The 23,103-nt window shown below is 43.6% G+C and overlaps 1 protein-coding gene across 4 annotated transcripts in view; it reads right to left on the bottom strand.

Moving 5' to 3' along the window:
• Window positions 1-23,103, bottom strand: part of LOC132832309 (cadherin-18-like) — a 716,018-nt gene that overhangs the window by 133,599 nt on the left and 559,316 nt on the right. For all 4 annotated transcript variants that reach the window (XM_060850203.1, XM_060850204.1, XM_060850205.1 and 1 more), the window contains one exon: window positions 20,943-21,062. In XM_060850203.1, the coding sequence (XP_060706186.1) occupies window positions 20,943-21,062 (120 nt within the window). The remainder of the gene's footprint in view (window positions 1-20,942; window positions 21,063-23,103) is intronic.

The raw sequence follows: 23,103 nt of genomic DNA, 5'->3' as shown, positions 1-23,103 counted from the left end.
CTTCCTCATTCGGCATTTCCAGAAATGGAAAATGCTTGGCTCTTGCAAAAAGTGAGATTGGTATGTTTGTTTAGCAAGAATCCAAAGGTAAGTAAGTCATGAAAGTCTGTTGCCATTGGAGATAACCGTTTCAGTGTGGGTAGTTGATGAGTTTGACATTTGGCTTTGGTCTCTGCTGTAAGACAGGGATAACACCTGAAAAGATTCTGACAGATTGACCTCCATCATCAATTCTTTGTTTTCTTCTCTCAGGGCACTGTACAACAGCTTGTATTTATGTAGCACTCAGTAAAACAGCCCAGAGCACTTCACAGACAGGGTATAAAGCAAAATTAGACACTCAGTCACATATGGAAATTTAAAAAAAAAACACAAGAACAAAGCTTTTCAATCTATTAAGCCTGCTCCACCATTTAATATGATCATGGCTGATTTCCTATCAGCTTGAACTCCACTCTCCTACCCACTCTCCATAACCCTCTAACCCATTACTAATTACAAATCCATGTCTTCCTTCAATGTATTCACTGTCCCAGCTTCCACCGTGCTCTGGGATAGTGAATTCCTGACTTTTGTCGAGAGTGTGGTGCTGGGATGAACGGCTTTTGCCCGAAACATCGATTCTCCTGCTCCTTGGATGCTGCCTGACCTCCTAAGCTCTGCAGCATCACAATGTTGTGTGCCAGTCTCGCTGCTGGACCACCTCAAATATAAAATTCTCATCTTTATTTTAAAACCCCTCCATGTTACTCCTTGCTTACACCCAAACCTCTTTCATTTCAGCTGTGCTGTGAAATAATTGCAGTGCTTTCAATCTGGCCTTTTACTCTCGGTGATGGTAATGCTGATCAGCTGGTGACCATGCCTTTTCTGATAAGGTCCGAGCTTCTGGGATTATCTTCTTTCACCCCTCAATATCTCCTTCTCTTTTCCTTCTACACCACCTCCTGAAACCTACATCATTGACAAAGCCTTTTCTGATCCAATGTGGAATGGAATTGAAATTTTGGCAGATGGAAATTTTGTATTTATTGCTAAAGAAAGGGAGTGTTGTTGCAACTGTATAAGGCATTAGTAAGGCTTCACCTGTACTACTGCATTGCATTGTATAAGGCATTGGTAAGGCCTCACCTGTACTACTGCATTGCAGTTTCGGTCCCCCTATTACAGAAAGGTTGTAATTGCGTTGGAGGCAATTCAGAGGAAGTTCACTGGATTAATTACAGAGATGAAAGGCTTGTTTTCTGAGGACAGATTGAGCCATTTAACCTACATTTGCTGGAGTCTAAATGAATGAGAGGAGTTTCGGTTGAGGGAATATAAGGTGCTGAAGTGGATTGACAAAGCAGCTGCAGAGAGGAAGTCTCCCCCTGTGGGGCAATCGAGAAGGAGGGGGGTCACAGTTTTAGGATTTGTTTTAGATTAGATTCCCTACAGTGTGGAAACAGGCCCTTCGGCTCAACCAGTCCACACCGACCCTCTGAAGAGTAACCCACTCAGACCCATTTCCCTCTGACTAATGCACCAACACTACGGGCAATTTAGCATGGCCAATTCACCAGACCTGCACACCTTTGGACTCAGGGAGGAAACTGGAGCCCTGGGAGGAAACCCACGCAGACACAGGGAGAATGAGCAAACTCCACACAGACAGTCACCCGAGGGTGGAATTGAACCTGGGACCCTGGTGCTGTAAGGCAGCAGTGCTAACCACTGAGCCATCGTAGGATAAAAGGCAACAAATTTAAAACAGAGAGGAGGAGGAATTACTTCTCTGAAATGGTCATGAGTCAGGAAAGTGAGGACTGCAGATGCCAGATTTCAGAAGCTTTGAGGTGTGTTCAGAAGCTAGACTGGCACACAAAATTGTGACGCTGTTCATGTGGCACAAGGGCTTGTTACTGTGAGTTCAAAGATCAACCACAGAAAAGGGAAACCAACATGTACAGGGTCAAACTTCACCTGCTCAGTTACACCTCAGTGCTCCTCTTCGCTCATCACAGACATACCAAATGTTGTAAATGCTTGTATTGTCACATTCTCTCCTTTCAAAAATTGTTTAATATCTTTCCCTTTGAAGTTTTAAAAATATTCATAATTTGCTCCTTTCAAATTGACCATCTCAATGCATATCCACTGTTACTATCCTGCAGCTGAGGTGACTGACCTCCAACAATCACAACCATCTTCCTATGTGCCAGGTATGACTCTGAACAGTAGAGAGGTTGTCCCCTGATACCCACTGAATCAATTTTACTAGGGCTCCTTGATGCCACACTCAATCAAATGCAGTCTCAATGTTAAGGGGCTGTCACTCTTCCCTCCCCTCTGGAATTTAGCTCCTTTGTCCATGTCTGAAGCAAGGCTATCATGAGGTCAGGAGCTGAGTGACCCTGGGGGAACCCAAACTGGGCATCACTGAGCAGGTTATTGCTGAGCAATGCTGCTTGATAACTCTGTTGATCACACATTCCATCACTTTACTGGTGATTGAGAGGAGACTGATAGGGCGGTAATGACCGAGTTGGATTTGTCCTGCTTTCTGTGTACAGGTCATACCTGAGCAATTTTCACATTATTGAGTAGATGACAGTGTTATAACTGTACTGGAAGAGCTTGGTTAGAGTTGTGGCAAATTCTGGAGCACAAGTCTTCAGTCCTAATGCCAGAATGTTGTCAGGGGTCGTAGCCTGTGCAGTATCCAGTGCCTCCAACTGTTCCTTGATATCACAATTGAATTGGCTGAAGATTGGTATCTGTAATTGGATCATCTACTTGGCACTTCTGGCTGAAGATCGCTGCGATTGCTTCAGCCTTGTTTTTCACACTGATGTGCTGGGTTCGTCCCTTATTGGGGATGGGGATATTTGTGGAGCCTCCTCCTGCAGTGAGTCATTAAATAGTTAAATATCTTTCATGGATGTGGCAGGACTGAGGAGCCTAGATCTGATCCATTGGTTGTGGGATCACTTAGCTCTGTCTATCACTTGCTGATTATCCTATTGGGTGTGCGAGTAGTCCTGCTTGGTAGCTTCACCAGGTTGACACCTCATCTTCAGGTATGCCTGGTGCTGCTCCTGGTGTGCCTTCCTGCACTCTCCATTGAACCAGGGTTGATCCCCTGACATGATGGTAATGGCTGATTGGGAGACATGATCACAGATTACAGGTTACAGATTGTTCTGGAGTACAGTTCTGCTGCTGTTGATGGCCCACAGTGCCTCATGGACATCCATTCTTAAGTTACTCCATCTGTTTGAAGTCTGCCCCATTTCGCACAGAGACAGTGCCACACAATGTGATGGTGGGAAAACAAATAGAGTGGCTTGATAGAGTCATTGCTGTTGGTTTGGAATCAGATGTCAGCCAGACCAGGTAAGGATAGCAGACTTCCTTCTGTAAAGGACATTAGTGAACCAGATGGGTATTTATGGACATTTACTATAAACCGACTGACTCCCACTGCTACCTAGATTACACCTACTCCCACCCTGCCCCCTGTAAAAAACGCCATCCCGTATTCCCAATTCCTTTGTCTCCGCCGCATCTGCTCCCAGGAGGACCAGTTCCAATACCGTACAGCCCAGATGGCCTCCTTCAAGGACCGCAGATTTCCCCCCAGACGTGATCGACGATGCCCTCCACCGCATCTCCTCCACTTCCCACTCCTCCGCCCTTGAGCCTCGCCCCTCCAACCGCCACCAAGACAGAACCCCGCTGGTTCTCACCTAACACCCCACCAACCTCCATATACAGTGTTTCATCCGCCTTCATTTCTGCCACCTCCAAACGGACCCCACCACCAGGGATATATTTCCCTCCCCTCCCCTATCAGCGTTCCAAAAAGACCACTCCCTCCGTGACTCCCTCGTCAGGTCCACACCCCCCACCAACCCAACCTTCTCCTGCAACTGCAAGAAATGCAAAACTTGCGCCCACACCTCCTCCCTGACTTCTCTCCAAGGCCCCAAGGGATCCTTCCATATCCACCACAAATTCACCTGTACCTCCACACACATCATCTATTGCATCTGCTGCACCCGATGTGGCCTCCTCTATATTGGGGAGACGGGCCGCCTACTTGCGGAATGTTTCAGAGAACACCTCTGGGACGTCCGAACCAACCAACCCAACCACCCCGTGGCTCAACACTTTAACTTCCCCCTCCCACTCCACCAAGGACATGCAGGTCCTTGGACTCCGCCATTGCCAGACCATAACAACACAACGGTTGGAGGAAGAGCGCCTCATCTTCCGCCTGGGAACCCTCCAACCACAAGGGATGAACTCTGATTTTTCCAGTTTCCTCATTTCCCCTCCCCCCACCTTGTCTCAGTCAAATCCCTCGAACTCAGCACCGCCCTCCTAACCTGCAATCTTCTTCCTGACCTCTCCGCCCCCAACCCACTCCGGCCTATCACCCTCACCTTAACCTCCTTCCACCTATCGCATCTCCAACGCCCCCAAGTCCCTCCTCCCTACCTTTTATCTTAGCCTGCTAGACACACTTTCCTCATTCTTGAGGAAGGGCTTATGCCCGAAACGTCGACTCTCCTGCTCCTTGGATACTGCCTGACCTGCTGCGCTTTTCCAGCAACACATTTACAGCTCTGATCTCCAGCGTCTGCAGTCCTCACTTTCTCCTCGGGTATTTATGATAACCAAGCTTATCTGGTTGCCAATAATAGAGATTTTAATTCCAGATTTGTTTTTTTTTAATTCAAATTTCAGCCATCAGCATGGTTGCATTCAAACCCATATCCCAACACATTAGTCTCAGCTTTACCATGACAATCCATTACCATTCCACTGATATTAACACTGTGCCACCACCTCCCCTGCTCCACTGAGATCATGTCTGAACTGATTACCCTACAGTTGGCCTATCGCTGAGAACCTTATAACTTCATGCTTATCAAGACATTCTATCTCTGCCTTAACAAGTTTCAAGAACTCTGCCTCTACTACCTTTCAGGGAAGAGATTCACCAACCAATTGTGTTGAAGCAAAGAGCGTTGGGTAATTCCGAGGATCCAGCGGGATATAGATCAGTTGGAGGCATGGGCAGTAAAATGGCAGATGGACGTTGATCCAGACAAATGTGAGGTGATACATTCTGGAAGGTCAGGTATAGGTGGAAATTATGCAGTGCATAGCAGAACCCTTCGGAATATTGATATGACCTGGGTGTGCAGGTCCACAGATCACTGCAGGTGGTAGTGCAGGTAGATAAGGGAGTGGAAAGGGCAAATGTTTGCCTTCATTGAAAAAATTAAAATCACACAACACCAGATTATAGTCCAACGGGTTTACTTGGAAGCACCAGCTTTCAATGTGCTGCTCCTTCATCAGGTAAACAAGCCTGTTGGACTATAACCTGGTTTTATGTGATTTTTAACTTCTTAATCTCAGTCCAACACTGGCACCTCCACTTCTTTGGAAGGAGCATTTAAAGATGGACAAGTTATGCTGCAGCTCCACAGAACTTTAGTTTGGCCACCCTTGGAATATTGCGTACAGTTCTGATTACCACACTACCAGAGGGACGTGGATGTTTGGGAGAAGGTACAGAAAATGTTTACCAGGATGGTGCCTGGTATGGGGGATTTTAGCTATGAAGAAAGGTTGGCTAGACTGGGTTTGTTTTCACTGGAACGCAGGAGGCTGAGGGGCGACCTGGTAGAGGTTTTTAAGATTGTGAATAGCATGGATAGAATAGAAAGTACAGGGCATTTTCCCAGGGTGGAGGGATCAATTACAAGGGGGCACAGGTTTAAGGTATGAGGGAGGGGGAAGTTTTAAAGAGATGTACGGGGCAAGTTTTCACACAAAGGGTGGTGAGTGCGTGCAGCGTGCTGCCTCAGGGGGTGGTGGGAGCAGACACAACAGCAGCATTCAAGAAGCACCTGGATGGATGCATAAATGGGAAGGGAATAGAGGGATACAGATCCTGTCAGGGAAGACAGTTTTAATATGGAAGGGCAAAATGTGTCGGCACAGGCGTGGAGGGCTGAAGGGCTTGCTCCTGTGCTGCATTGTTCTTTACTTTTTACTCATGAATGGCATGGTGACTCAGTGGTTAGCACTGCTGCCTCACAACGCCAGGGACCCAGGTTCGATTCCAGCCTCGGACGACTATCTGTGTGGAGTTTGCAGATTTTCCTCGTGTCTGTTTCCTCCAGGTGCTCCAGTTTCCTCCCACAATCCAAAGATGTGCAGGTTAGGTGAATTGGCCATGCTAAATTGCCTATAGCATTCAGCGATGTGTAGATTAGGTGCATTAGTCAGGGGAAATGTAGAATGATAGGGTAGGGGAATGGGTCAGGGTGAGATACTCTTCAGAGGTTCGGTGTGGACTTGTTGGGCCGAATAGCGTGTTTCCACACTGTAGGGGGTTCTATGGTTCATATTCTAATTCATTGAAAGTTCCAATAGAAAGCAAGTCCTTCATTTTACCAATATCTTCAATAATGATATTGCATTCATAGCTGAGTAACACGCCATTCAGTCCATTAAATCTTCGTTGGTGTTTTGCTCTATTGTATATCAATCAGTCTTTCTGCTGTCTTTCAGCTTTACCCAACATCCTTTTTATATTTTGGGTCAATAAATTTCTCTTGAACCCCCCACTAGATTTATTATGGAGAAAGTGAGGACTGCAGATGCTGGAGATCAAAGTCAAGAGTGTGTTGCTGGAAAAGCACAGCTGGTCAGGCAGCATCCGAGGGAGCAGGAGAATCGACATTTCGGGCATAAACCCTTCATCGGAAACGAGGCTTGTGGGTCGGGGCAAAGAGATAAATGGAAGGCGAGGGTGGGGTTAGGGGGAAGGAAGCTGGGAAAGCAATAGGTGGATGAAGGTGAGGGAGAAAGTGATAGGTCAGAGGGGGGAGTGATGGATGGGTCCGGAAGGCTGTGCAGAGTTGGAAGCTTGGGACTAGGATAATGTGGGGGGAGGGGACATGAGGAAACTGTTGAAATCTACATTTATCCCGTGTGGTTGCAGCGATCCAAGGAGGAATATGAAGCATTCCTCCTCCAGGCACCGGGTAGTAACGGTTTGGCGGTGGAGGAGGCCCAGGACCTGCATGTCCTTGACGAGGTGGGAGGGGGAGGTGAAGTGTTCAGCCACGGGGCTGGGGTTGGCGGGTGCGGGTGTCCCAGAGATGTTCTCTGAAATGATCCTCAAGAAGGCGTCCTGTCTCCTTGATGTAGAGGAGACCACACCGGGAGCAACGGATGCAGTAGATGGCATTGGTAGAGGTACAGGTAAATTTCTATCAGATGTTGAAGGATGCCTTGGGGCCTTGGACAGAGGTGAGGGGTGAGGTGTGGGCACAGGTTTCCAGGAATGGGGTGTGGGCTGGTGGGGTGTGTGGACCTGACGAGGGAGTCACGGAGGGAATGGTCTTTCTGGAATGCTGATAGGGATGGGGAGGGAAATATATCTTTGATGGTGGGGCCCGTTTGGAGGTGGCAGAAGTGGTGGAGGATGATGCAATGTATGCAGAGGTTGGTGGGGTGGAAGATGAGGAGGGGGGGGTTCTCTCTGTGTTGCATTGGGAGTTCAAGGGCAGTGGAGGAGGGAAGGGAAGTTGTGATCGTGTAAGAAGGAGGCCAACTGGGACTTGCTGAGGTGGAACTGGTCATCGTAGGATCAAATGAAGTGGAGGTGAAGGAATTGTGAATAAGGGGTGGTGTTTTTAACAGGGGGTAGAGTGGAAGGAGGTGTAGTCGAGGTGGCGGTTGGAGGCGGTGGGCTTGTAGTAAATGTCTGTGGTTAGTCGGCCACCAGAGATGGTGATGAAGAGGTCCAGGGAGTGTGTGTGTGTGTGTGTGTGTGTGTGTGTGTGGGGGGGGGGGGGGTGTCCAAGACGGTCCAGGTGAATTTGAGGTCAGGGTGGAAGGTTTTGGTGAGGTTGATGAACTGTTCAGCCTCCTCATGGGAGCACAGTCATCAATGCAGCGGATGAACAAGTTGGGGATGGTGCCAACGTAACTGCGGAAGAAGTTCAATGAATCCGAAGAAGAGACAGGCATAGCTGGGGCCCATGCGGGTGCCCATGGCTACCCCTTTGATTTGGAGGAAGTGGGAGGATTGGAAAGAGAAGTTGTTGATGGTGAGGACCAGTTCAACCAGACGGATGAGGGTGTCAGAAGAAGAAGCAGACAGCTTGGAGACCTTCATCATGGTGGAGCTGAAGGGCATGGGCGGTGTCATGAACGTAGGTGGGGAGTTCCTGGACTAAGGGGGATAGGATGGTGTTGAGGTAGGAAGAGATGAGTTCGGTGGGACAGGAACAGGCTGACCATTAACTGTTGTCTAAGATGATGTTGCTGAAATATTCTTGGTAACATTGATACACTATGAACTGCTGATTATCTCTGCTCCATAAGACCATAAGACATAGGAGTAGAAGTAAGGCCATTCGGCCCATCGAGTCCACTCCGCCATTCAATCATGGCTGATGGGCATTTCAACTTCACTTACCCGCATTATCCCCGTAGCCCTTAATTCCTCAAGACATCAAAAATCTATCAATCCCTGCCTTGAAGACATTTAGCGACCCGGCCTCCACTGCACTCTGCGGCAATGAATTCCACAGGCCCACCACTCTCTGGCTGAAGAAATGTCTCCGCATTTCTGTTCTGAATTGACCCCCTCTAATTTTAAGGCTGTGCCCACGGGTCCTAGTCTCCTCACCTAACGGAAACAATTTCCTAGTGTCCACCCTTTCCAAGCTATGTATTATCTTGTACGTTTCTATCAAGTCTCCCCTTAATCTTCTAAACTCCAATGAATACCATCCCAGGATCTTCAGCTGTTCCTCGTATGTTAGACCAACCATTCCAGGGATCATCCGTGTGAATATCCGCTGGACACATTCCAGTGCCAGTCTGTCCTTCCTGAGGTGAACCAGTCTTCCTTGCTGCCAATACTGTGACAATGCCTTTGTGTGTTATGGTTTATGGAGCTCATCTTTTGTTTTGAAACAGCTCCAATTTCTTTTTTTTTGTCTTCTCTTTCACTGACCAAAGTTTGCCTTGGACAAATGTTTTTTATTGCCACACAATTTCCATGAAGGAAGCTGCTAGGCTGTAGGGGTAGTGGCCTAGAAGGTTACCTACTTTAAGGAGCCAATATATATCTAACTGTTATTGCCTAATGCTTACTTCATTGTTAGACGGATCGACTGAGACAGAAGTGGGCCATTTGGTCCATCACATCTGTGTTGACTATTGGTGAGCTATCCTAATAGTGTCAATTCCCCACTCCTTTCCTAGTTCACTGATTTTTTTTAGCATTTATTTAGTCTTTTGAATCTGTTTCTATCATCTTTTCAAGTAATGGGTTTTAGATTATAGCCACGCCCTGCCTAAAACATGGGCTTGTGTGTTACTTCTGATTTTCTGTCTATCCTCCTTTGTATTCCTACCACCATGAGAACCATCTTTCTAATCAATTACCATTTCATAGACAGTGCTTTATTAAGGGGGGATAAAGGAGGGCTGGAGAGTGTAAAGGAACTAGGGCTGGAAGAGCAAGCCCAGAAGTGTAGGAAGGAAGAATAGAGTTGGAAGGGGGTGAAAGGGGGTGAGCTGGGGGGGGGGTGGCTATCACTGACCATTCACTTGAGTTGCTGGCTGCAATACCCACTGGCACCAATCAGGAATATAATGGTCACAAGGGCATCTCATTTGTTTTGTTTAGAGTAAACTCTTCGTACAGAAGACAATAATGTTCATATCTTCATTCAGAGTGTACTATAGTACCCGAACCAGCCAACCTCTTCATCCTCATCACCTGGATAATTGTCTCTACGACAGCTTGGAGCAGTGTGGGCAGACAGCTGGAGACTGCCTCTGTTATGTTAGTTATGACGCAGTAACTCACTGGTTCTACTTTCACTGTTGTCCTTCAGGATCCATTCACCTCCTGACTCTCACACAGTGGAGTAGCCAAAGGGTGATGGGACAGTCACCTTCCTCCCACACATTCCTCATTTCCACATTTCACATAACTAGCTCATTTCCCATTTGCAATTCCTGCAAGTTCCACTGGCAGCCCACATTGTTCTGGGGAATCAGCAACCCTGAATAAAATGTGGATTCTGTTTCACAGTTGCTCAGGATGTCTGTCTGATTTAATGCTTCAGTTACTTTCTGGAAGGGGGTGTAACCTGTTACAGCTCCAGGCCTGATTCACAGACCTCACTCTTTGATTGGAAGGAACCACAGTCACTGAAACTAAGGGACATCATCACCTTCACTCACTAAATCATGAGCACATGGTCAATTAGTCAGATTGCCCTTGACAATCTTTCTGGTATACCATACAAAGACGGGCAATCACATTCTTGGTGAGGGACAGTCTGCGAGCTCACATTTCTTCCAACAGCAAGAGATCAGTGAACATTCAAGTATTTCAGTTCAGAACAGGAATAGGCTATTCAGCCCCTTGAGCCAGTTCTTCCATTTAGTTTGGTCAGAGCTGATCTGATCACTGAAGCAATGTTCAGGAAATGCTCAGACATGCCAAAGAAAGATTATTTCAATCAGTGCAACTAAATTTCCAGCTCTACCTCAAACAGAAATCCCAGCCTCTTTAAGAAATATGCTATAAAAGAAAAATAGACTATATTTTATAAATATGAATGCAGAGGTGTCGGAGTTAACTTAGTGGATGGCACGATGGCTGAGTGATTAGCACTGCTGCCTCTCAGCGCCAGGGACCTGGGTTTGATACCTGCCTCGGGCGACTGGCTGTGTGGAGTTTGCACATTCTCCCCGTGTCTGCGTGGGTTTCCTCTGGGTGTTCCAGTTTCCTCCCTCAATCCAAAAATGTGCAGGCTAGGTGAATTAGCCATGCTAAATTGCCCATAGTGTTAGGTGCATTAGTCAGGGATAAACATAGGGTAGGGGAATAGGTTTGGGTGGGTTACTCTACAGTGGGTGGGGGCGCGGAGGGGTGGGGGTCAGTGTGAACCTGTTGGGCCGAAGGACCTGTTTCCATACTGTAGGGAACCTAATCTTTAATACTTGATGAATATCTTTGTGTCATAATGAAAGAATCTTACCATCACTTGTAATAGTTTATCTGTTTCCTTCATATAATTCAGACTTATTTCATTCTATTTCATTAGATAATCGGCATTGCAATTTTACTTGCAAAACAAAAGTTTTTGTATTAAAAGCACATGAGCAACTATGTGATCCAATTATTGGACAGTATTTGGATGTGGTATATATTTGGGGTTAGGAAACATAGTATATTTATTGAGATTTGTCACAAAAATTAACAGCACAGTGGCTAATTCATTCATCCATATGGTATCAAACTGCTGAATGTATGCTCTGAATGTCGTGCAGTTGCTGTCTGTGCTAATGTGTTCTCTTCATGTTATTCCCCAGAAGGTGAGGTTCTCAGGTGTTCTATGAAACATATTGAAAGCTCACTATCTATAACTGGTTCTGACTGAACTGGCCAAATAGAACCCTGGAACAAGCACACAGAATGCTGAAGAGACTGAGCAGGTCTTGGAGCATCTGTGCAGACAAAACCAAAGTTAACATTTCAAGTCTGGTATGACACTTCTGGGACTTGAAAACTAACCTTTGTTTTCTCTCCATGAATGCTGCCAGACCTGCTGAGTTTCTCTAGCATTCTCTGTGTTCATTTCAGATTTCCAAAATTCTTGGTTACTTTGTTTTAATTTTATGAAACCCTGGAACAGAAGGGCATAAAAGAAACTCAGTTTTGGGTTATTTACCTGGTTTTCAGCCTCCAGCTGCCCATTAGGTAGGCACAGGAAGTGTTTTTCACCTATAGGACTGACAGAAGGAGAGAAGTGAGTGATCAATAAAGAGGAGGTGCAATCAAGCAAGGGTTAACTGATTGGAAAGGAAGATAATGGACAGCAAAAGAGAATGGCTGGAAAGAAGGATGGCTCTTTGGTGCTGCAATGGATTTGGCTGAAGCACTCCTACACTTCTCAGCTACACTGTCCAGTAACAGCAGGAGTGTTCCCTTAAAACCTCTCAGGTTAGGGAGTGGTCAATAATATTTTCCTAAACCCAGTCTCTATGTGGATCCAGTCTTACATTGGGAAACTCAAGCAGATGCAAAACTTTTTAAGTCTGTAGGATATAGGACCAAAATTAGGCCATTCTGCCCATCAAGCCTGATGGCTGATATGGTTTTCAACCTCATTCTCCCGCATTGTCCCTGAACCCTTGATCCTCTTGTCTATCAAGAACCTATCTATCTCTGCCTTAAAGTCACTCAATGACTTGGCCTCCACAACTTTCTGCAGTAATGAATTCCACAGATTCACCACCTTCTAGCTGAAGAAATCCCGCCTTGTTCTCATTGCAAATGCAAAGGGTCTAATATCTGTTTTGGTACAAGATCCCAGATCCCTGTTAACACCTCAGCTGGCATGGAGAACAATGCAATTTCAGACACACAAAGTGTGCATGGTCACCCTCCCATCCCCCAAGATTCGGGCAGGTTCCTTAGACCCTTATGTGTGGCTGCCAACACCGAAGCAATTAATCTCTCCAAGAGAGATGGACGAGTGGTTTGAGGAAAATTAAAGCATGTAACTCGGAATATCTTCTTTCCTCTGGGTGAAGTGGATATTGGTGAAGACATGGGGAAAGATCACACATTCATCACCTGAGGAAGGGAACTGTGTTAAACAGAGGTGAACGTAAAGAGGAAAAGATCACTAATTAGTAAACTAACAAAAGACAATTTGCCCATATCATTCATACATTACCATTACACCTCAAATGATGAGGAACTTTAAGATGTTTAGTCAATAGTTTTCACTTTTGACAATGAGTTGTTATTAGTCAGTAGTATAGTCTCGCTGCCTTCAATGACTTCCATCAATAGACAATACAACACAATTGTTATCCCTGAGCACACATTGTAACCTGTGAAGAAAAATGTTTGAATAGATTTCTCTTTGTCTAAATCACTGTTCTTGAAGGAGACAATAAACTAAACCTGAATACAATCTGCTGGGTTCATAGAATACACAATTGATTTGGGTTACACAAAGTGATGTGGATAAAATGACTTTTTCAAAGTACCTTTTCACCACTCACTTCAGCCAATATTTAAACGATGATTACTGATGGAAGTTATAATCATGAAGAACCTCCTACAATCATCCCACAATCAATTGACGATGCATACTCTTTGGTGGCCTTCAGTTCCTTGAAGGCTGTGAGCACGAGCACATACATTGCTCAGAAATTTCTAGAAATCCTTTGTGTAATAGCTACCTAAAGTTTATTGTTTTGGACTGTTGTTGGTGGAATATTGACAAAAATAACTCAAAGCAAATGAGATGAATCACTTCAAGTGAAACCTGCTCTGTGCAAGTAAAACAATTGACAATGATAAGAAAAATTGTTTTTAGTGTTTTGCAGCAGTGCACACAGTTTAATCGAACCTGTCCCAAGCTTATGAAGTTGTTAATATATAATAAACTTGTTGGAATCAGTTAGGAAGGTAAAAATCAATTCCCACTTTCATGAGAAAACCACTTAAATATTACCATTAGCTGTGAATGAATTAATGCAACATAAGGTCAATGGTTACAATTTTCAATTGTGAAAATAGATATAGCATTGGACCACCCTGCAGCTGCTGTGAAAGGTGATTTGGTTTCAGTGGATAAATAGTGGTGAGTCTTCAAAGATTAACAAGAGCAGCAAGGATTTTGAAACTCTCAGGTCTCAGTGAGATAGCGTCATAGAGTCAAAGAGATGTACAGCATGGAAACAGACCCTTTGGTCTAACTCGTCCATGCCGACCAGATATCCTAAATGAATCTTAGTCCCATTTGCCAGCACCCAGCCCATATCCCTCGAAAACCTTCCTATTCATATACCCATCCAGATGCCTTTTAAATGTTGTAATTGTAGCAGTCTCCACACTTCCTCTGGCAGCTCATTCCATATACGTACCATCCTCTGTGTGAAAAAGTTGCCCCTTTGGTCCCTTTTATATCTTTCCCCTCTCACCTTAAACATATGCCCTCTAGTTCTGGACTCCCCGACCACAGAAAGACCTTGTCTATTTACCCTATAAAAGTCCCTCATGATTTTATAAACCTCTATAATGTCACAATTCCGACACTCCAGGGAAAACAGCCCCAGTCTATTCAGTCTCTCCCTGTTGCTCCAACCCTCCAACGCTGGCAACATCCTTGTAAATCTTTTCTAAACCCTTGCAAGTTTCACAACATCCTTCCTTTAGTAGGGAGATCAGAATTGCACACAGTATTTCAAAAATGGCCTAGCCAGTGTCCTGTACAGCTGCAATATAATCTCCCAACTCCTATACTCAATGCAATGACTGATAAAGGAAAGCATACCAAATGCCTACTTCACTATCCTATTTACCTGTGACTCCACTTTCAAGGAGCTATGAACCTGCACTCCAAGGTCTCTTTGTTTAGCAACACTCACCAGGATTTTACCATTAACTGTTTAAGTCCTACTCTGATTTGCCTTTCCAAAATGCAGCACCTCACACTTATCTAAATTAAACTCCATCTGCCACTCCTCAACCCATTGGCCCATCTGATCAAAATTCTGTTGTAATCTGAGGTAATTCTCTTCACTGTCCATTACACTTGCAACTCTGGTGTCATCTGCAAACTTGCTAACTGTACCTCTTGTGCTTGCATCCAAATCATTTATGTAAATGGCAAAAAGTAGAGGGCCCAGCACTGATCCTTGTGGTCACAGGCCTCCAGTCTGAAAAATAACCCTCTTCCACCACCCTCTGTCTTCTACCTTTGAACCAAATGGTGAGTTCTTCCTGTATTCCATGAGATCCAACCTTGCTAACCAGTCTCCCATGAGGAACCTTGTCATACGCCTTACTGGAGTCCATGTAGATCACGTCCACCGCTCTGACCCCATCAATCCTTTCCCTTACTTGTTCAAAAAACTCAATCAAGTTACTCAGACATGATGTTGGTTGATTTCACACTCACTCTGGGTGGAAATTCATGTGGTCTGGAAGTGTTCTGCCTACTCCTGGTATGGAGAACATCAACTTGCCGGCCAGCTCAAGGTGGTCTCTATAAAATTAGCGTATTAGAGGAGCTCTCAAGCTTCTTATGGTCCACAAACCAAAAAAAAGGAACATGAGATTTTAATTCCATCTGCACATCATAAAACAGTCCTAAGGACTGACCTGGACTGTAGCCATAGAACTGTCAGCTCAGGTCTATGTTCAAAACTGGAGATGTGCTTTCTGATTCAATGACAACAATGAAACTCAATGGGAATTTCTACCAGACAGGGAGGTGATAGTGAGCTTCATGTTCGATAACCACTGAGGGTGAAAAATCATAGAATCCTGCCTGTGCGGAGGGAGGGCATTCAGCCCATTGAGTCCACAGTAGTCCTCTGAAAAGCACCCACATCCAGTCCCTTATCCTATCCTCACAATTATCATGGCTAGCTCACCCAGCCTGCACATTCCTGATGTGATGATACAGCCACTTTAAGAGGTTATATTGTCCTTTTTAAAGAGAGTCTGTAACACAGAGGTGAACAGCTGGAGGGTGAAGACCACTTGAGTAAACAGCTTGGGGTACCTTGTTTTTTTTTAAATACAGCCTGTTTGGATCGGGCCAGTTCTCACAGATTAGGATTTCTTAGTCTTGGTTTTTCAGTAAAATCAGAACCAAAAGAAGTCTCAACAGTGTTGGAAGCTTCAGTGAATGTCGCCTGGCTACTACTCTCTCTGAATTTTCTCTGGATATCTTTTCCTCCCGGATGGGAGAACTGCATGTGAGAATCTGTGTCTGAATTTTAGTTTTTGCCAAAGGGGTGCGTTTGTGGGATGTTACTAAATTGGAACAGTTAACTGGTAATAGGTACTGGATCTATTATTCTGTTAAGTTTTCCAATAGAGTTAAGCAATTCTAAATTCCTTTCTTTGTTTGTATTTTTAATGACACTGTTTAAATAAATCATGCTTTATTTCACATTGAGTGGTTTGACCAGTCACATTGTATCAGGAACACAGCACTTCACACTGCCTTTAAAATCAGAAAAGGCTACCTTCTTAAACTATTTTGAGGAGTCCTGCTCTGGTCTGTAACACTGGACACTATAGACAATTTTAGCATGGCTAATCCACCTAACCTACACATCCCTGGATTGTGGAAGGAAACCGGCACACCCGGAGGAAACCTACACTGACACAGGGAGAATGTGCAAACACTACATAGTCATTTGAGACTGAAATCAAACACAGGTCCCAGGTGCTGTGAGGTAGTGTTGATAACCACTGAGCCACTGTGCTGTGTTATATTGAACATTTTCTGTGGTCTTATCCATTTTGATCTCTCAACATCTTCTATCTATTGAACCTGTCATGAAATCTCAGTTTCTCCAATGTCAAATTCTTTCCCTGACTTTGCAACAATAAAGGGAAAGTGTCCATAATCCTAGAGGACCATAGGGGTCTCTCATTACACAGAAATGACTATTGGTACATTTAACTTGGAATTCACCAGCTGTCAGGTGAAGGGCAAAGTTGAGTAGGTGGGACTCTCATGCTAACCTCAGCTGACATAGAAATTGAACGCAGACTTGGCATTACTCTGTATCACAAACCAACCATCCAGCCAACTGAGCTAACCAACCTCTAATACATTTTTGTTTCTTAAACCTGTTGATTTTCAGGATACCTTCTCCTCTTCCTATCTTCCTCTTCTTAACCTCCTTTATAGTTCTCTTTAAAGCCTGCTTTCTGGCTTAAGTTTTTTAGCCTGTCCTTGCAGTATTTCTCTCTGACGCAGTCTGTTCCCAGAGCTGCCTGTGCTGAACATCAAGGGAAAATTTTATGGTATTAAAATGTATTCCAGTGCAATATGTTATTTAACTTTCTCATATAATAAAAATGCAGGCAGGGTTTGTGAAACAAAGCCAGATTGAAAAACAGCCCTACATTGCTTATGGGCATATCAATAAAAATAGCATACGTCTATTGTAATCTCAAAGAACTGATAGTTGGATTTTTTGTAAATTGCTTGTTACCCTTGACCAACAAATGCTTTTATTTGGAAAGTTGTGAATTAAATGGATTCTCCCAGAAGAAAAAAGTATAATAGTTTACTGTAGTTTAAATGAATCCTGTTAAATACAATATATAAGTGGACAGGTTATCAGAATATATTTAGGCTGCATATTTCCCAATGTTTTCAAGAATCCATTATTTTGACAAATATAAGTCATTTGCCTTGAGGAAATTAAAGAGCTGAAGTCATTCTGGCACCTAATGTGAAAAGGTAAAAAACCTGATGTAATCTGTGCCAGGAACCAGTACTGTATTTTTCTCAGTCATTTCCAACCAAAATATTGGGATAAATGATGTAGCAATGTCAAAACTAGGACTAGATCCACAGATAAATGTCAATATTCCAGAATTGTTTCCATGTTGTGTTCATCATTTGTTTCATGAATACAGCATTTTGTCTTTCGTCTTCCTGTTTCTGATTGCCCGTTAAACTCACCACAAAATATTGAATCTTGTTATGACAAGTGATGAACCCTACAAAGTGAATATAATGCTTTAATTACTATTAGCCAAATTCTCGAACAAGGAAAGTTAGCCATTACAACTGTACACTCTTACTCATTCGTGTTGTTAATTTTTAAGAGAGATTTTAACAATGTCAAATTTTAAATGTTTTCTTTCTTATTCTTGTCTTTTTTTCTCTATCAATCAATTCTTTTCTTCCCTCACTTTATTTCTCTTCTGACATTTTTCATTTTATTTACACATTCTGTTTGACATTTCCTTTAGCAGTCTTTGCAATGTTTACGTCTCCGTCTTTACATCACATTGGGGAAGTGCTACTTGATTCAACCAAAAGTTACAGCTGCCCACAGTATTAAAATGTGATAGATTTATTTATGGTACAGAAAGAGGGAATCCAGCCTATCTTATGCATGTTGCCTTTCTGCAGATCATTCTAGTCATTCCCACTTCCTGGCTCAGCTCCACAGCCATGAAACCCTAACCCTAAACCATCCAATACCATTTTGAAATCATTATTTTTTCCACATTCACCTCTTCCGGGTCTGCAAGATCCAGCTCATCAACGACTGCAACATTAATAAGTGTTTCCTCATATTCCACAAAATATTGAATATATCTCCCTAGTCCTTTTACAATACAAAAATAGGAAAGTACTCGCATGTGTATCTTATTGAAGCCTGACATTTCCAACCAATATCTCATATTGAACTTGATGACTAAAGTTCTCCAAAACTGGAACCATCTTGGCAAAACTCCTCTGCATTCTCTCAACAACCTTCACATCTTTCCAAAGATGAGGTGACCAGAACTGGATACAATACTCTAGTTGAGAACTAACTAAACCTTTATTTGGATTTGACCTAACTTTGCTCTCGACCTCTCTATTTGTGAAACCCATGATCCCATATACTTTAACGAAGTGCTCAATATGTCCTTCCACCTATAAAGGTCAATGGAAAAGCAGCCCCAGGACCATCTCTCCCTGTTTAGAATTGTGCTCCTGATTATATCGCTTCTCCCCATTCATTCTCACACCCATCTACTCATTTTAGAAGTTTCTCTATGTCCTCTTGCAGGTGATTCATATCAATCTCACTGTGTGGCACTTTGGGAACTTTGTGGGCAAGACATTGAGTTGTGAGGAGTGGAAACAGCAGATGCTATTAGCAAGTTCTAGTTCGCCAATTTATTTTCTAGCTGGAAGCATTGTCTCATGTTACTGTATTTCGGGTTTATTGGGTTTTGTACCTCTGGTACTTCTCTGTGAGTGCTTTATATTTCCATTTAGCTGGAAAGAAACAGATCCAGCAGTGTGAAGAGGATTTGGGAGTGTTCCTGCACTCAGGTTACTGCTAGCAAATTAATCGGTCAACCTGAAATTAAACATTTCTATTGAAATGGGATTTTCAAATTGCACAAACCCACAGGACCAAGATACCTCTGTGAAACTATAGCAAATGATGGCTAATTCATAGACATTCTTTAGCTCCTTATCTTTAAAATTATGTCATATTCAAATAACGTGTCCAGTGTGATGTACAGTGGGACTGCTGGGGTCTTTCTGGTTTATTGCTCTATCAGGACCTTTCTGTGAAGCCATCAGATAAAGTCAGTCAACCATCTCAAAGTAACGGATTTTTAATTGGTCATTAAAATGAGAAAAATGGAATTGATCAGCAAGTGTGCAACTCACTCACATCTCTCATTAATTGAAAAGGTTATCAGAGAGAATGATTCTCACAACTGGCATGTTAATTTATGTTTCAATCATCATATATTGTACTGTCAATTTAACGGTAGAAACTCTCCTGAGGTGTGCCCAGTTCTGACATCTGTGTGTGTGGTGGAGGAGGAAGCATTGTCAGGGATTTGGAAACACCTGCTAATATTGGTCGTGGCAGCTTTCTCATACTTGAGGCAGAAATCCATTTTTCTAAGCCACTCTCTGAATGCCGCACAGAGGAGCACCAGAAGGCAGCACTGCACCCTTCAAGGGGTACCACGCAGGAAGTGCTATATTTCCAGCTGTGCCATCTTTCAGACAACATGTTAAATCATTATCATTCTCAGATGGATGCAAAAGACCCCAGAAAGAGCAGAAGCATTCTCCAAAATGTCTTGGTCAATGTTCATTCCTGAATCAACAAGACAACAATGTCCATCATGAACCATTGTTGTCTGTGGTGCTTGTTCTGTACAAGGCCACTCTTATGCTTCCTGTTATGCCACCGTGTATGTGACAGGCATTCATGTGACTCAACCAATGTTGTCTATCTCATACGCTGCAGGCAAGGATGCCCTGAGGTACATTGGTGAGACCAATCTGAAGCTACAGCAATGGATGAATGGACATCGCAGAACAATCAACAGACAGGAGTGTCCCCTCCTAGTCAGAGAACACTTCAGCAGGCCGGGACATTCAACCTCAGACCTTCGGGTGGTCATCCTCCAAGGTGGACTTTGTGACAAGCAACAACACAAAGTAGCCGAGCAGAGGCTGATAGTCAAGTTCGGTATCCATGGGGATGGCCTCAACCGGGACCTTGGGTTCATGTCACACTACAGGTGACCCCACTGCACTCACACAGGAACACAGACATTCCTACAGCTACACACACACACACACACACACACACACACACACTTTCACAAGCTCATATGCTCATACATACACACCCACTCACACACACGCACCCTCTTACAGACTTGTACCTCTTTAAACTCACACTCTCTCACACAAACACACACACACAGAATTACAGTTGAGAATGTAAGTTTAAAACAATTCTGCAATTCACACACAAAAGAACTGAAACCAACATGTTCATTCCAAAAGATGAGAGACTTAATAAAACATCCAGGTCTTTTTCAATAAATAATTTCAGTTACATCACACTGTAAACTTTTGCTATAAATTCTGTGTCTTACAACCTTATACTCCACAACCACCTGATGAAGGAGCAGTGCTCTGAAAGCTCGTGCTTCCAATTAAACCTGTTGGACTATAACCTGGTGTTATGTGATTTTTAACTTTGTCCACCTTACTCCAAAACTGGCTGCTCCAAGTTATTCTTCTTACTTTGCAACAAAGACTACACTTCAAAACTACCTGTGAATTATTTTAGATCATCTGAGATGTGAAAGATGTCATATAAACACAACTCTTTCTGAAGTATGGAAGCCTCCAGTGGGGCAGCTGCAAATGAAGGGTCATTCACTTTTGCACAGCTCTGAATTCTCACTTTAAAAGCTGTTTAATTGCTTCAGTTCAAGACAGATTTATGTTCAGCATGATCATTTTTAACATTCCAACACACTGTAGAAAAATAGACAGATCCAATGGGTATTGGAAACCTACCTGTGTTAGGATCCACGGAAAAGTATGGCTGTCCCTGCAGGATACTGTACACCACCCTAGCACTGTTTCCGTATGTCGGATCATCAGCGTCTGTCGCTGTTATCTGAAGCACAGAAGTCCCTGTACAAAGACAGAGAGAAAAAAAAGACTCACTGAAAACTTTTTTGGAAAATAAAACATTGGTACTGTATATTTGGATGGACTTATACACTAAACAGGCAAAAGTTTGAATTCAAGACAGGCAGTCAGCAGCACCTGAAGGAGCATGTGACCAAAAGACCTGAGAGACACAGTCAGAAACAGAATTAGACTGGGATTGATTAATAAGTAACTTTACATTCTTTTTTCTCATCTCCAATCTGAAAGGAGGTTTAGGGTATTGAGGGGGATTGAGTTTAAGAGTCGTGAGATCTTGTTGCAGTTCTATAAAACTTTGATAAGACCGCACTTGGAATACTGCATCCAGTTCTGGTCGCCCTATTATAGGAAAGATGTGGATGCTTTGGAAAGGGTTCAGAGGAGGTTTACCAGGATGCTGCCTGGACTGGAGGGCTTATCCTATGAAGAGAGGTTGACTGAGCTTGGACTTTTTTCATATGAGTAAAGGAGGAGGAGAGGGGACCTAATTGAGGTATACAAGATAATGAGATGATTTGGAGATGCCGGTGTTGGACTGAGGTGTACAAAGTTAAAAATCACACAACACCAGGTTATAGTCCAACAGGTTTAATTGGAAGCACACTAGCTTTCAGAGCATTAATCACCTGATGAAGGAGCGTCACTCCGAAAGCTAGTGTGCTTCCAAGATAATGAGAGGCATAGATAGAATCAATAGCCAGAGACTATTTCCCAGGGAAGAAATGGCTAATATGAGGGGTCATAGTTTAAGCTGGTTGGAGGAAAGTATAGAGGGGATGTCAGAGGTGGGTTCTTTACACAGAGAGTTGGGAGAGCATGGAATGCGCGGCTAGTAGCAGTTGTGGAAGCAAGGTCATTGGGGACATTTAAGAGACTGCTGGATATGCACATGGTCGTGGAAATTTGAGGGTGCACACATGAGGATCAATGATTGGGACAACATCATGGGCTGAAGGGCCTGTTCTGTGCTGAACTGTTCTATGTTCTATGTATGGCAGGACAGCTCAGCTGCGTGGAATGTTCATCTTGTGTCATGTGGGGAGTCGTTGACAAATCACGTGGCCCAGATTATCACATGAATCTGGGCTTTGAAACTGGAGTGGAGTCAATGTGCAGCATCTGCAAAGCTGCAAACTAGACACATATCTGCTTTACCTCATTCACCTGGTTCACAAAGTGGTCACACCATAGAATAAGACCAGGCATGTGGAGAGGGAGTAAATAATTACTGGACAGTCTAGAAAGATCCCACAATCAGTTGAGGAGACCCCTAATGCATCTCATTTGCTAATCAGTTTTCCATTTTGACCACTGGTAAGGAAAGATTCATCAGAGCAAAGTCAAGCCTATGGTATCACAATCAACATCAGGTGGGGGCACTGAGATTTCGGAATTAGAAAGTCAATTATATTCAGTGAACAGACAGGTGTTTCTGGGCCTAAGATCTGAATCTAAAATGTCCTGATACCAGGATCAAGGATGTTAGAAAGTGGCGACATGACATTCCTTTTGGATGCATGAGAAGAGTCAGAGGTCAATATCTGTGTTAGCACCAATGATATTCGTAGGAAGAGGAATGAATTTCTAAAAGTATAACTCAGGGACTTAGGCAAAAGCCACAAAAGCAGGGTTTCAGAGTTGCTTCCATCAAAACATATTGATGGGTATCAAAACAGGAAGATTGAGTGAATGAGTGCATGATTAAAAAGATGGAGCAGGACAAGTCTTTAGATTTCTGCAGCACTGAAACCCAGTACTAGAACAAGTCAGACATATACAGGAAGGATGTGTTATTGTTTAAATAAAAATATGTGCTGATGAAACTCAGAAGATCTGGAAGTATCTGTGGGAAGAGAAATAGACTTAACATTTCAATTTTAATGTGACTCTCTTCTTCAGAAGAGCTTCTTCAGCACTGTCTATTTTTATTTCATAATTCCAGCATCTACAGTATTTTATTCTTATTTAAGTAATAGCTTCAGGACTGGGCTAATATCCTCACAGAGTGATTTGCTCATAGTGT

Source organism: Hemiscyllium ocellatum, chromosome 34 (genome assembly GCF_020745735.1).
Source record: "Hemiscyllium ocellatum isolate sHemOce1 chromosome 34, sHemOce1.pat.X.cur, whole genome shotgun sequence".
Taxonomy (NCBI): domain Eukaryota; kingdom Metazoa; phylum Chordata; class Chondrichthyes; order Orectolobiformes; family Hemiscylliidae; genus Hemiscyllium; species Hemiscyllium ocellatum.
The sequence above is the reverse complement of the archived record's forward strand: the minus strand, read 5'-3'. Positions and strand labels throughout refer to the sequence as shown.